Genomic DNA, 15,099 nt, shown 5'->3' with positions numbered 1-15,099 from the left:
TGACAGCTCTTTCCCAAGGGCTTTAGTTGATGCACAGCGAACTGGAAGTCACTGAGTGTGCATTATTCAGATTTTATGAAGTAGTTTTTTAAAACATGAAAACACAAGAGGTGAAATCTGATGATGGGAAGATGTGAAAAAGAAGTGCCATGTTTGTTTTTTATAGTAAGTTACATCTATAAGCTGAAAGCAAGCATTTTAATATATATCAACGCATTTTTTTAATTTGTTCCAGCCGTGTGCATCAAGGATGCCACTACAGTGCTGAGTGGTGGTCAGATGAGCAGAAAACTTTCCTACAAGGATCACGTCGTGGAGCTGACGTATGAAGGAGGAAGTCCCTGTCCTGCAAACCCGGCCCTCCAACACAAAACCATCATCCACTTCATCTGCAGGTCCCTGCTCCTTTTCCTGTGCTGAGTTACATTCTTTGTGTTTTTATCTGGATTTTCCCACTATAGTTCAGCCGACTCTCTTATAGGCCAGATCCATTGACCAATGTCAAAGTTATTTAATTGTAAACTTTTTGTTAGTTCAATAAAATGCTGTGGGGTTTTTTTTATTTAACTTTACATCCTTTCGTCACTTCCTTCTGACAGTGTAGGTAGTCAGCTGAGAGTGGAGGTCTGCAGCTGGACCCTTCTCAGATTTTCTTCTTTAGCAGCTTTTATTCATGAATTGCCCTCCAAATATTTTATAAAGTGTAGCTCATATGAAAAAAATCCTGTTGATTTTAGCTTTTTGTTATTTTGATTTCCAATGCTGCAGTGACTTTGGGAGTCTAATTTCTACAAGAAATGACGCTGAACCTACGCTAAAACTAGTGCAATCTTTAAAGAGGTTCAACATTGTGGTTTTTCTTTCATGCATATACATATTTTTGCCTTTGAAAAGAGGACAGAGTCTGTGTAGGTTGTGCATATATCAGATTAGCAGATCAAATCTTCATATTCTTTTTCTTTTATTGCTTTTTTGCTCCTTTCATAAATGCACTCTGGGGAAATTTCAGGCTCTTTGACAATGTCCCACACAGCCGAAATTTTTCAGATTTTTCTTTAATATCGCCTGCTGCATTGTCACACCAGCTCACCAAATTTCTTGCAGAGATTTTACCCAAGAAACTAGAAAAACACAGAATGAAGTCTGCAGTTCTGATCATTTCTTGAAATTTGCATGTGTCTGAAAAGGGCTTTTGCGTGTTTTTTTTTCCCTTCAAGATATAGGAGAATTTGAAACAGATTTTGAAATTCGTCACATTAACACTGAAACTGCTCTTGTACATTGTTTTACAGGCCACCTAACATGGACTCATCCCCTCCAGAGCCAGTTCACATCGACTCAAAAGCTGAGACCTGCACACACTACTTCTCTTTCCACACACCCCTGGTCTGTGAGCAGACAGTAAGTATACAAATTTACAAAAAAAAATAAAATACTGCAGCTGTCTTTCATGAAATGTCCCAAAACACACTGCTGGATGTGTTTCTGTCACTTAATCAACAGAGGGTTTCAAGCTCTTTAAGTTGCTTTTGCTGTTGTGCAAACGTTTTGCTCCGAGGCGTCTTTCTAACATTTCTTTTGCTCTTTCTAATCTAATTTTTCAGGTGAAGTGTTCGGTCCAGAACGGCTCTGCTCTCATCGACCTGACTCCTCTGATTCATGTCAGTGGATACTACACAGCAACAGGTCAGTGAGCTGCAGCCTCAAACTTCAACCCTTATGATTGTCCATGAAAGATTTTTGGTTCTAGGAAATTTATGAATGAAGCTGCATTGATCTTTACCAGTGAAACTGAAGCAGAATAACTTTTGTCTCGTTCTGTCTCTTTTTTTTCTGTCAGACGATGCAGTCGACCAAAGTGACGACTCTCCAGACTTCTACATCAATATCTGTCAGCCTTTAAACCCCATCCCAGGAGTCACCTGCCCCCCTGGAGCAGCTGTCTGTATGGACCCTGATAACGGACCTCCCATTGTAAGACAGCTTCTACTTTTCAACACAGCTTAATTAAGTAGAAGTTCCTTTATTTCATGTGTTAACCAGGGTTCCTGTGAGTCCCTAAAAAGTCTTAAGGCATTGAATTCATGAATCTAAAAACAAGGCCAAGGACTTTCATGTTAATACTCCATCTCCGTCAGACTACATCAGTTGTTCCTAATCCTATGGAATTGATGCTGAGTTTATTTCCATTGTGTTTAGTGTGAAGTTGGTCTTTAATTTTTTATTTCAAATGGCATTAAAAAGTCTTAAAAAATCTTGAGTTTAACTTGCTTTTAGCTGTAGCAACCCTTGTTAATGATCCTTCTTCCAGTCTCGCTCCCAAATGTTGCCTTCATCAGAGTCTCTTCCTTTTATAGGACATTGGGCGAACCACCAGCGGCCCTGTGATCAACAGTGCAACAGGAGAAGTCTCCATCACTTACCAAAGCTCCACCAAGTGTGCAGCTGATCCTTCACAGAACTACACGTCCACCATCATCTTCACCTGCCAGCGAGGCCTGGAGCTGGTCTGTCCAACGATGAATTCACACGTTTACTGTCACAAACTGCTCTGAAACTAATCACTAAGCTTTTCTGTCTTTACTCAGGGCTCTCCACAGATGCTGAGGCTGCAAGAATGTGTCTACTTGTTTGAGTGGGCGACCCCCATTGTCTGCTCAGACGCCACACACACCAGCGGTTGCCAGCTCACAGACTCACGGCTTCAGTTCACTTTTGATCTGTCAGCCCTCGCCGGTGAAGTCCAGGTGAGCCCTGAGGATTTTTTTAGCGCATCAGTCGAGGGTGCAATTAAAAAATGTACCAGAGCTGAATCTCTGTGTTGTAGGTGCCAGCGGGCTCCAGCAAGTACCACATCAACGTCTGCGGCTCGGTGGCAGAACCAGCCTGTAAGAACAGCGCAGTTTGCCGGGTGTCTGAGTCTGGTGCAGCTTCATTTGGCATCAGCAAAGCAATGACGATGGACTTCAAACATGAAGATCAGACTGTTCTGATGAAATACGGAGGAGGAGATCCCTGCCCACCAGGTAGGCAGCAAGTCAGAGAGCTTATTAAGGTTTTACCTCTGTTTTCAATGTTAACAGTCTGTTTGTTTGTTTCTGCTAGTGACAGACGAGGGCGAGGCTTGTGTGTTCCCCTTCACTCTCATGAAGAAGTCATACACAGAGTGCACCAAAGACGGCCGGACCGATGGCAGGAAGTGGTGTGCAACCACATCTAACTATGACACAGACAAGATGTGGGGATTCTGCCACGAAGGTGAGACAAAAAATCAAACACATGTGTGAACGAAGCTCTGAATGGTTGTGTAGACTTTTATTTCTCTCTTTTCTTTCCTGCTCAGCCTCTGGGAAGCGACAGTCCTCCATAATCTTCAGCTGCGATCAGTCGGCAGGCCACGGTATGCCTCAGCTGTTCTCTGAGACGGCGGGATGTTCGGCTACGTTTCAGTGGAAGACCAGCGCCGTTTGTCCCCCAAGGAAGATGGAGTGTAAACTGGTCAGCAATCATCAGACCTTCGACCTCCGAACTCTTTCGTCCCTCACCGAGCCGTGGAAGTTCAGCCATAAGGGGGATTCGTAAGTCACAGACGAGCATGTTTTCCACATTTCAAACCATAATTTAATTTCTCATGTTGAAACAAAATTTAAATGATGAAAACTTTTATCTTGTTGTCCTCAGGTATTTCATCAACCTGTGTCAGAGTATCCACGGTGGATCTTTAGGCTGTCCTGAAGGAGCGACTGTGTGCCGACACTCAGCTTCAGGACAAACTCACACCCTGGGCCGAGTTTACACCCAGAAAATGAGCTACGCTGGTGAGTAATCAGGACGATCATGTTACATTCAGCTCAACTCTTTGAGAGATGAAAGTTCGAGACATGAAAACGACGTCTGACAGTCAGTTTAGTTGATATTATCTTGAACTCTAGAGTGTGTTAAAGGAGTTATGTAAGCCCTTGTTTCTTCACATCTTGCTCTCACAGCTGTGTTTTGACTTTGGGTAAAAGTTCATGACCATGGTCTCAAACTGCTTCTGCAGATGGAAAGATCTCTGTGAGTTACTCTGAGGGAGACGACGTCTGTGGCAACGGGGTGAAGGCCAAGACTGTGATCCAGCTGAGCTGCGGCTCCACTGTTGGACACCCAGCTCTCATCAGGTACAGAACACCCACCGCAAAAAAACTGAAATCTTATCTAAGAATTAGGTCTTTTTTTACTTTGAAACAAGCAAATCAGACCTCTTTTTTGTCTTAAATAACTTGAAATAAGACATTTTTCTGGACTAATAAGTTGAATGTGGCTCATATCAAGTGTAGTAAGACAAAAACACTTGTCTAGTCTAGTTTTTTGCTGTGCTTATCCACAGTTAGTCAGCTTTAATGAAGGAGATAAGAGAAGAACCTGTCCCCAGTCTGTGTCGTCTTAACTTATAACTTCAAGCCATTTTGCTGCTTCAAACACATTTTGCAGTAACACTCATTGACTCTTTGGTTCACCATTTCCAAGTGCCGGTTAATGACAGAACAGAGTGTTTGTATTCAGGGTTAAACTTTCTCTGCTTTAGCGTCATTCGCTTCAGGTGCATTGCTAAAGACAGACTGCAGAAAAATAAAGTGTTTTTGTCTTACTTCAAGTAAAAATTGTCAGCTTTTACTTGATATGAGCCGCATTCACCTGACCAGTCCAGAAAATTGTCTTATTTCAGGTTATTTTAAGACAAAAATGAGGTCTGAATTGCTTGCAACATAAAACTGAGATTACAAAGAGAAAGAAACTTTCTTGCTAATATTCTGTATATTTCACTAATTATTGGACTTCAGGGAGTTTGTTTTCAAGTATTTTCATTTAAAAATGAATTTTCTTCTTCTTGTAAGACCTGGGAATACTTCTCAAGGTCCAATTATTTTAAGATTCTTAAATAAGCTTGCTCAAGGAATTGTATGTTTTTAGCTTGGTTTGGCTCCCCTCTGCTTGGAAGTGTGAAAAACAGTGGTGTACTCTGCAAAAAACTGAAACCTGCTCCAGTGTTATTGTCTTATTAGCAGTAGAAAATGTCTTTTTAGGCTTAAAGGTCCCATATTCTGCTCCTTTTCTGCAGTTTAATATGGATCATTGATGTCTTCATGAAATGGTAGTAACATGTTTTTGTCCAGAAAGCCAATAAATCAAGCACAGCAGCATTGTTTCCAGGCTCTCATACCCCCTCTGTTCAGAGCGGTCTGATTTAGTGGGCGTGGCCTTCATATGTAAATGAGCCACCGCTGATACCGCCCCGCTCTTCAGCGTCACTGAGAGCGGCGCCATGAGCTCTGAGTGCACAATGTTTAGAAAACAGCGAAGCTCGTTTACTGTAACATTACAGGCTAAAACAACAGGCTAACTGCAGCTGAAGTTAGCATCCTGAAGCTAACACAGAGACAGGGGGGACACTGAGGAAAAGCTCTTACATCTGCTCCACAGCACACAGCATTTAAAATACTCACATTTCCAGGGTCCCAGGTTTGTTGGTGGATGGTTAGTAATGCGCCTGGATTCAGGACCAGTCTATTCGCTAGCCCTCTGTTGGACTGTCCAAAGTTGGAAAAGCAGTCGGCCATGAAGTGACTAGCACACACATGCACAGTTTTACTGAGTGTAGCTGGAACATTTCCTTGATAAATGAACTCTAGCCACTTAGTCTTGTCTTCTTCTGAGATGGGAAGCTTCTGCATGGAACTATGTGGCTGTTTACAGCCAAAAACAGAGCAGTGATGTCTCTTTGACTTTGGCATTCTCCTCCCTGCTGCTGGAGGGGTTTGGGGGTATCTGCCCCGGTGGACCAATCAGGTCAGACTTGCTCCTGATTGGTCAAAAAAGGGAATCGCTGTCGTCGGCAAATCCCCAAATTCCAAACAGCTCGTTTTAGGTCAGGATTTTACAATCACAAGCACTACTAAGTACAGGTTTTGTCATTAAATATCACATTTTGTGGGCTGGGGGGAAAGCCAAAGACCCACAAATTGCACTGAAAGACTTAATAAGGTGATTTTTGCACAATATGGGACCTTTAATATGAGGCACATTTACCTGACCAGTCTAGAAAAATATCTTATTTCAGCAACAACAAAAATGAGGTCTTAAATGCTTGCAACAAGTGAAAAAAAACTGCCAATGGAACAAGAAAAAATTGCTCAAAAAATTTCTTAAAATTAGAATAGCTTTTGTCTTGTTCCATTGGCTAATTTTATTTAATTGTAACAAGCAATTCAGACCTCATTTTTGTCTTTAAATACCTGGATCTATTGGAGATAGATAGAGATGTGCTCATCATTGAATTAACAAACAAAGCTGCATTTAGCAGCCGCAGTTTGCATCAGGGCTGATATTAAAGTCCTGCTATGTTTGTGTGTGTTCGTGTGAGCAGTGTGGATGAGGCCACATGCGAGTTTGTGATTGGCTGGGAGACTCGGTCGGCGTGTGTGGTGAAGCAGCGCGAGGTGGAGATGAAGAACGGGACGATACAGGTTCCTGATACGGGAGCCAACCTCAGTTTGGGAGCTCTTTACTTCAGGTAAACAGTTTCTCCAAACAGTTTGAAACTTTTAAAAATCTTTTCAAAAATAATTAAAACAGAGAAAGAGTTTTTTTCTAAACCAGAGAGAATGTTCATATCTGCTCTCACATTCCTCCTCTCAGCCACCATCAAGCGTCCGGAGACATCCGCTCTAACGGCGACCGCTACATCTACCACATCCAGCTCTCTGGCATCACCAACAACTCGCTGCCCAGCTGTTTGGGCGCAAACATCTGTCAGGTCAAACTCAACGGGGCCTACAGACGCAAGATTGGCTCCTCCAGCACGGCCAAGTATTACATCAAAGGTAATCTGTCACTGAGTGTAAGATCCCTTTCCTGATAATAAAAAGAGTTAGACATTAATAAGGAACCATCATCCTTTATCTGCCTCTTCTTGAGTTATGCATTGAGATGTTAAATAACAGCTGAGACATGTTTACCCAAGTCCCAGGTGAATTACCCTGAAATCAATCCACAAATCTTTGGTCTGTGGATTGTAACAAAGAGTAACAAAGCTGGTTTTCACATTAAACTTTAACCCCAATTCCTCAGGAGGAAACCTGGATGTGATGGTGCCCTCTGACTCTGAGTGCGGCCGTGAGAAAACAAAGATGGTGTCATCCACCATCATGTTCCACTGCAACCCCTCAGCGGGCATCGGCATCCCTGAGTTCATGCTGGAGACAGACGGGTGCCAGTATCTGTTTGTGTGGCACACTGAAGCCGTGTGTGGACTCACGTGAGGAAACACTTTACCCATTCAGAGCTTCATTCAGAGCACAGGTAGACATGTCTAAGTCGTTATTCTGTGTGGTCTTACAGGACCGTCGACCAGTCGTATGACGACGACGGCAGCATTGCTCCAGTTCTGTCCAGGCGGACTCAGGCGATTGGGATGATGCTGACTCTGCTGTTGGTGGGTCTTGTGGTCTGTCTGCTCGGACTTCTGCTGCACAAGAGGGAGAGAAGGTGAGCCCGTTAAACAAAGAAGTTTAAAAGTTAGCGTGTGAAGTTTGTCAGGTTTTTATAAACATCTGTCTGTCTTGGTATTCCTCGAACAGAGAGCTGGTGATCCAGAAAGTTGCCGGCTGCTGCAGGAGAGGAAACCAGGTCTCTTATAAATACTCCAAAGTAAGTCGATCAAATGACTTAAAAGACTCTTCATTTGTTCGGAAACTGATATTTATAAGTGTTTTAAGGTGAATTAAGCTTATCCAGAGAAAATGTTTCCACTGAGACCTTGAAGATGCTATGAGGAGGATCTCTTTTGATTGCACTCCCTCGCCACCTTGTGGCCCGTAGTCTCCACACACTGTCGTAAATTACATTTAGTGAGCAAATTTTCTTCGTTTACGACAAATATTTACTGGATACAACGTGCTGAGACAAGGCCTTTATCAGTACAGTTACATGGTGATACGGTTTAAAACGTGACATCAAACAGACGTAGCAGCTGGCTATATGTAGTGCTATCGGCAGCCCGGTGCTACGTTAATAAATCCTGGTTATGTCCTACCAGTCATCTACCAATCAGAGCTAACGTAACCTCACTCTTCATTTTATTGATAGACTCTCAAGTTTGAACAGACCACTGCAGAATAACTGCTGACTGTGGGTTGGAATCAACCTTAGCACAAACAGTTTAGCCCGTGTGTCATAGAGTGCTACAGCCCGAGCTAAAGATTAATTAGCCTTGAGCTCATGCTCTATTTCTCACCTGTTTATCTTTCTTCTTCTCTTCTGTCCTTTTTCTGTCTGACAGTTAGGCTCCAGTGTCCACCATCACTACAAAATTAATCACAGAAATCATTTTCAGCAGAGAAAAACACAGACAATTTTGTCAGCAGGAGTGGAGTTGTCATAGAGACTTAGATGTGAAGTAAATCAATCTGGTCCTGTAAGCCAAGAAGTAGCAATTTAAAATAACCAGCAATTAGGGCTGAACGATTTTGGAAAATCATCTGATTGCGATATTTTGGGCCAATTTTGCAATTTCAATTTTTTGGGGGGGACATTTATCTTCTGCATTATTCACTTTGCAGAAGCACTAAGTCATTCTAGAGTACGACCAGGATACTGTCAACATATAGACAATTCTTTGCCGCAATTTTTAACTAAAAAAAGAAAAAGGAACACTGTGAAATTTTACTGACCTCCAATTGTCTGTAAGAGTAACAAATTATACAGAACAAAGTGAATAAGGGGTATTAAGGAAGAAGATTAGGGCCACTGGAAAAAATAAATAAACAATTAAAACATCAAAATCTCAGAATTCTTAGCTTTTTCTCGGAAAAAAATAGTAATGAAAAGAAATTTACTTTTTTATTCTATTTTATTTTTTCAGTGGCCCTAATCCTCTTCTGTAGGATATGGCTCTGCCAGCCACAGTCATTCTAGTGCGTATCTCTGTAGCTCACAGAAAACAAACAGCAGATTGACTTTTGCATGTTTTCTGGCAAAACAGTACAAGTTACAGTTTTCCCTCCAGGTCTCTGTACATGAAACTTTTTTTTCTTTTAATTGCAGCCCTTGCGACTTGTAAATTGCGTTCTATCATATGGCGATGTGTGTTTCAATTTGATTAATTGTTCAGCCCTACCAGCAATATTGTTGCTGGTAATCTCATTTTAAAGTGTGGATTACGATCAGGTGTATATCTAGAAGAGAGACTTTTTCAAGATCACTTTCAAACTCCTCACAGTTCCTTTAACACTCAGTGTTGTATGTGGTTACTTTGTAGCTCATCAGTTCATGTTCACATACAGATAAAACACCTGCAGCAAACTCCCTGCACATGTTGCACATGTTATCAAAACCCTCTGGTGATTACATAACACAGACTGCTCGCCAACCTGCCGCGTGCTGTTCGAAATTTGCATAACGGGCACACAGGCGATGATTGTGTCATCTTCTTTTTCTTGTGTCCTCTTGGTCTTTGTGTAAAAACAGGAGCAACCACAGATCTTGTTTACTTTTCTAAATATTTTTCTGCAGTGGAGAATACAAATATTTTAGTGTTGAGATTGTAAATGGTCCATAAACCTAAAAATTACTAATTTTTGTGAAGTAAAAAAAACTCTTACTCCTGCAATAGCTAATGCTGAAGCTAAAAAAAATATCTACTGTATCTAGAAAATGCATTGACACAAAAATTACATCATTCAGACATTAGGATTTTGTACAACTCGATCATTTTTGTGCTTTTTGATTTAATTTATTTAATTTACAGTGACTGTGCAAATGAATTGACATTTCATTAAATGTTTTTTTTTTTTTGGTTTTTATCTGTAGTCCTCGGCCAGATATTAAAGAAGGCAGCCTAAAAAGCACAACAGAGCAGAATAAAATGAATACAGAGTCAGTTATTAGAAAACAAATCACACCCTAGTGTTAAACATTACTAGGATCTGAGAGGGGAAAAAATACACTGCATTAAGTAAACTTCAAATCATGCAAAGCATATAAACAACAGAAAAACACAAAATACAAAGCCATGCACTCTACTTTGTTTTTTAAAAGTTGAGTTAAAAATCTGAATTTTTCTCCCCCAGGTCAACATGGATGAAGAAGGAGGTGATGAAGAGATGGAGTGGCTCATGGAGGAGCTAGAAGCCCCTCCTTCATCATCCTCATCCTCCCACAGAGGCAAGAGTAACCACGGTAACGGCCACATCAAGACCAAGCCGGTGAACACAGACGGTCTGCGTTCCTTCTCTCTGGACGAGCAGGACGACGACAGCGAGGACGAGGTGCTGAGCGTGGTCAAATCATCCAGACTCGTAAGGCCATCCACCGTCCATCGCAGCGCCTTCCTCCAGGTGAGCAGCATGAGTCAAGGAGACTCTCACACTGCTTTATTCAAGATCAATCCCAAATTGATCGCTTAATCCTAAAACTGTTTTCTAACATGAGTGAAAGCTCCTGGAATGACTGCCCACTTTTTCAAAGCCTAGTTTTCCCACAAAGGTAACAAAGTGAAAGGCTTCTAAAACGTAATTTCCCAAGTTTCCTTTGTTTTACAGCCTGAGGAGCAACTTGGGAAGCACCCATTAGCTGTTCTTACATTTGAAGATCTGCGTGCTGAGATGACAGCATTTTTATAAAAACATTCAAGTTTGCCCACTTTTGGAAAATAACAAGTTTTTTGTGGCTGTGATGGAGAGCGGAGCAAAGACACACACACACAGCAGGTAGAAAAAAGCAAGATTTTAAAAGTAAACAAACAAAATCTGACTATTTTTTATGTTTGGGAAGAGGTTTGGACACATTTGCATTCCCTTTAGAGCCAAGAAACAGTAAAATAATCCAAAACTGACTCATTTTCCAGTTTTAGAAATAGAATAGAAAATACTTCATTTATCCCCGAGGGGAAATTCAGGAGTCACAGCAGTAATCAAGAAAACAAAAATAAGAAAGTGTATAGAAAGTGCAAAAAGCTCACTTCTTAGTGCACACCTGAGAACCAGCACGTTGTCCTCACCTCCTTCTCCTCACCTTGCGGGGAAACATCTGGCCTTGCACCAGTTAGCATTGACATGCTACAGGCTGCTAACAGCTGATTTCACATGTAAACAATGCAGCCATGGTTACATGTAGGATCTCCAGACAAACACAGGAGAAAAAAATATTAAAAATATCACTGAAGACAAAACCAGTTTGGTGTTACACAAATAACAATTTTAGAGCTTCATTTTCCTCGCGGGTGCTCTCTGTTTACTGAATGTCGACTATGTTTTTTTTTAACAGTAATATCTGCCTATCTGTTATAAATGAGAGTCTGGAGGCTGCCCTTAACTTGTACAAAAGTTCACCCTCATCTTTTATTTTTCAGGAGGAGAGCGATGAAGACCTCGTCGGCCTCCTGGAGGACTCCGACAGGAAGCGGAAGAGCAGCAAACCCCGCCCCTCAGACCTTAACCAGGGTAACAGCACGGCAGCCAATAGGAAACGGGACGAGGACGACAGTGACGAGGACCTCCTCAGGGTGTGATGTCACTTCCCTCCTCCCTCTTCCTCATCCATCCAGTCTGAACTCTTCTCTCTCAGTGAATGTCTCCCTGAAAGCAGCAACAACAACATACTGAAAGCAGAAACCTTTCCTCTCTTTTGGGATTAATTTTGGTTGGACTGCACCTTTACTCGACTTTCTCAGACTCTATCCAGTCCACTGTCTACAGACTGTCGATGTTAGCACATGGGTTCTTATTTATTGAAAGCTGATTATTTAAATTGTTTCTATTTTTGCATTTTTCTGTTAAAGGAGATATTTTGCTTTGATCTGGTCGATACAGTCCTGACAGGCCTGCAGGGACAGTGAGGCATGTCAGGGAGAAGATGTGTGATTTATTTAAATTATATCTTTATTTTCCTCTAGACTTTTGAATCAAGCTGTGCCATTGCTTTAGCACTTTACTGTAGCATCGTTAGCTGAAAATAACACTGTCCACATGCCTCACTGCAGGAAACCCACTGCTGTCGATGTTGATTTGCTTGTTTTTGTCTCTTTTGGCCTGTTGGGACTGTATTTTGTAACTTTCATGAGAGTTAAACTTTAAGTAGCTCAGTAGTAAAGCAATTTATCAAATTTGAAGCGAAAATGATCGGCTATTCAAGAGAATTTCGGGGAAACTGGCTCAGTCGGAGGCGGTGAAGGTGTCGGCTTGTGTCGTGTCTAAAGGGAATGAAGACAGCCATTTGTCTTTTCTTGCTGTTTACAGTTGCTACGAGAGCAGATATTTCTTTGTTTCCCCTCGAAGGAGAGAGCGTGATGCCTTCCTGACGATGAATTAACCTCTTCATCAGATGATTTGCGACTTGTTTTGATCGGATTCGTTGTACATAGGCGATAATGTTTGTTGTCTTCGGAGGTGAATCGCTCACGTATTTGTTTTTATGATTATTTAAATGGTTGTCTGAGCTGATCATGCGTATGAATCTCTGTTCTGTGTGTAAAGAGAGGTGGCCTTAAGTGTGAATGAACGGACGAGGGCGGAGGTTGAAAGATGTTAGTTTAGGTTGTTTGTTTTGAACCCTCCTCCTGCAAAAGCCATATCCCTCTAGTCCCTGATGCTTGCACGCCGTCATGAACATTAAAAATCTCAGCTTTTGTTTTCAGATCTGAGGACGCCCCAGCAGTCAGACTCTAACTCTCAGTGAAGCCAAATCTTTGTAGTGCCGAAATCAGCCCCATTTTTGCCAAACACACTCGATTGATGCATCAATAAAACACAGGAACATGACAAACTTTCTGCTAAACAAAGAAGTTTAATGAATGTTTACACTCTCTTTAACGAAATCAAACTAAATCCAGTGTTTTCTCCATGTGACGTGGCTCAATCCACACAGTATAAAAACTGAGTATTTGTGTCCCCGGCCAAAGAAGTCAGCGTAAAGTTGGACTGTTTTTGTATTTACACTGTATTAACAAACTTTAAAGTAGCTTCAATTTAACAGTAGTGTAGTTTTGCCAACATATCAGCCTCCATCTTTAGAGATTCTTACAGTAAGAGTCAAAGAAATCAAACTTTGTGTCTCTGTAACTTTAACTCGTCAGAATGAATGAATGAGGTGTTTTATCAAGCTACAAAAAGCGATTGTTGCATCTGTTAATTTATCATTTTTTTCATCATATAAGTATAAAAGAAACCTCCAGACTCTAAGCTTACATCCTGAAGTGTTAGAAGGATAATAAATTTTATCGCTAATATTTTGCTTGAGAAGCATCGTTAGTATAAACTGTTCGAAACAGTTAAAATCTTCACACAGATAAATAAAAATTCAGGTTATGAATTGATATAAATTGATAAAAGCAGGCCTGAGCGTTTCACTTTAAAATGTACTTCTGTGATTGATTCACACGAGAGCAGCTTTTTTTGTTTTCTTTAACGATTATAACGACGACACAAGTGTTGAGTGAGTTTGTTTTTCTGTATCAAGCACGAAAGGGAACGGGGGTAGAAATCACTTCTCAGAAACTTAAGGTGTTGATAATTAATGATGATGTCACTGATAAAATCTGCTTTCAATCAATCAAAAACATTCATGGTTCAGGAAATTTCTAAGGCTTTGTACACAAAGTTTATCGAAGAAGTCAACAAAAACATCACAATTATTAAAAAAAAAACCACAAAACAACTCGTGGTTTCACACCGGTGCCTGATTTTGAGTTTTTCACTTGTTTCAAACCAAAACATTAAAGTTATTTTACATAAAATTACATCCCAGATTAGAAACTCGATGTTACAGAGGAAAAGTTTGGCTATGTCTTGCAAAATTTTTATGTATAAAGATGGACGACAACTTTTCTGCTCCCTCCTTTTTCCAAAAGTGAAGCCAAAATATGCCCAAAAAGACAGATTTCACTAAAGGGGGTCTGGGTGTTGATGTCCTGACTTGTACGCTGACAGAAACACCCATTTAACGAGCAGATCGACTCACGGGATCATACCGGATTTTACAGCATCAGATAACTAATAACATCACTTTTCTAAAAAAACAAACAAAAAAAAAACACCTGGACAAAAATTGGAGCCTCAAGAATGATGACTAATGACGAAAAACAGCTTCAAGGAGAATTTTTTTTTACACATATTTTGCCTTTTAAGTTAAAACCATGTCCCACCTGTTGGTATGGGGTCAGCTTCACTTTTACAGAGCTGTTGTGTCATCCATCTTTTTGTACAGCCTATGATATTAAATGATGAAGTGTTATTGAAAGAAAGAACACAAAGAAGGAGGTGACAGCTAAAAACACACGGCAGTTTTTTGAAAAAATGAAAGATGTATTTTAAAGAAGGAGGTTTGAAGTGTAATAAAAGCATCCACTTGTGTTTGACGATGTAGCAGCTCACTCAGAGACTCAGACTCTCAGCTGACGTCTCTGCACGGTACTGTCCTGACCTCTTCCTTTTCTGTCATGAATGAACCTTCTTTTGCTTTTTTTCTGTCTGTTTTGGGCTACGCGGCACAAAATCAGCATCTGAGGTCAGGATTAAGAGGTAAAGTCAGAAGTGGACTAAATAAAGACAAACTCGGGAAGCACAAGAAACTTTCTGTGATGACGCGGTACTGGAGGAGATCATTCTTATGTTTGAGTTGGTGTCAGTTTTGTTGTCTGGTATGTTTTTCAGCTCTTTGCCTGTTTTCCTATTTAAGAAAGACATTGATGTAAAAATATTGCATTATTTGAATAAATAAGATCTGCTGTTTATGACTTCTGTTGTTTACTGAACTGTATGAAAGAAAACTGAGGAAGTAAAGACCTGAGACTTGGCATAAAGACCCCAAAGCAACTTTTAAGAAAGTATCGTACGTAAGAGCTGTGAAGACACGACTTAATTCAACCTGAGTGAAGCTCCACTTTAAGTTAATCACAGTTATTAACAAGGATTTATCTTGCTTTAGGTGATCCTGTGTAAAAGATGGCAGAATTTGATTTATGCCAGATCATGTGAAACTAAATTTGTGGCATAAATTCATCAGGTCTTGAATAGAGGTCGACCAATATGGGTTTTTTGGGGGCCGATGCCGATGCAGATGCTT

At 40.8% G+C, this 15,099-nt stretch overlaps 1 protein-coding gene across 1 annotated transcript in view; it reads left to right on the top strand.

Moving 5' to 3' along the window:
• Window positions 1-14,756, top strand: part of igf2r (insulin-like growth factor 2 receptor) — a 47,083-nt gene extending 32,327 nt beyond the window's left edge. Inside the window, exons 34-51 of the mRNA XM_074684725.1 lie at window positions 236-395; window positions 1,293-1,401; window positions 1,605-1,686; window positions 1,841-1,974; window positions 2,358-2,507; window positions 2,589-2,747; window positions 2,828-3,026; window positions 3,106-3,258; window positions 3,344-3,578; window positions 3,682-3,818; window positions 4,043-4,160; window positions 6,407-6,553; window positions 6,679-6,863; window positions 7,111-7,297; window positions 7,381-7,527; window positions 7,620-7,689; window positions 10,110-10,376; window positions 11,390-14,756. Coding sequence (XP_074540826.1) covers window positions 236-395; window positions 1,293-1,401; window positions 1,605-1,686; window positions 1,841-1,974; window positions 2,358-2,507; window positions 2,589-2,747; window positions 2,828-3,026; window positions 3,106-3,258; window positions 3,344-3,578; window positions 3,682-3,818; window positions 4,043-4,160; window positions 6,407-6,553; window positions 6,679-6,863; window positions 7,111-7,297; window positions 7,381-7,527; window positions 7,620-7,689; window positions 10,110-10,376; window positions 11,390-11,548 — 2,798 coding nt within the window. The 3' untranslated portion in view covers window positions 11,549-14,756. The remainder of the gene's footprint in view (window positions 1-235; window positions 396-1,292; window positions 1,402-1,604; window positions 1,687-1,840; window positions 1,975-2,357; window positions 2,508-2,588; window positions 2,748-2,827; window positions 3,027-3,105; window positions 3,259-3,343; window positions 3,579-3,681; window positions 3,819-4,042; window positions 4,161-6,406; window positions 6,554-6,678; window positions 6,864-7,110; window positions 7,298-7,380; window positions 7,528-7,619; window positions 7,690-10,109; window positions 10,377-11,389) is intronic.
• Window positions 14,757-15,099: the final 343 nt, after the last annotated feature.

The sequence above is a fragment of the Halichoeres trimaculatus genome, unplaced genomic scaffold (genome assembly GCF_033239565.1).
Source record: "Halichoeres trimaculatus isolate MK-OKI-2021-1 unplaced genomic scaffold, fHalTri1.1 fHalTri1_scaffold_13, whole genome shotgun sequence".
Classification (NCBI taxonomy): Eukaryota; Metazoa; Chordata; class Actinopteri; order Labriformes; family Labridae; genus Halichoeres; species Halichoeres trimaculatus.
This window is presented reverse-complemented; position numbering and strand designations above follow the sequence as displayed.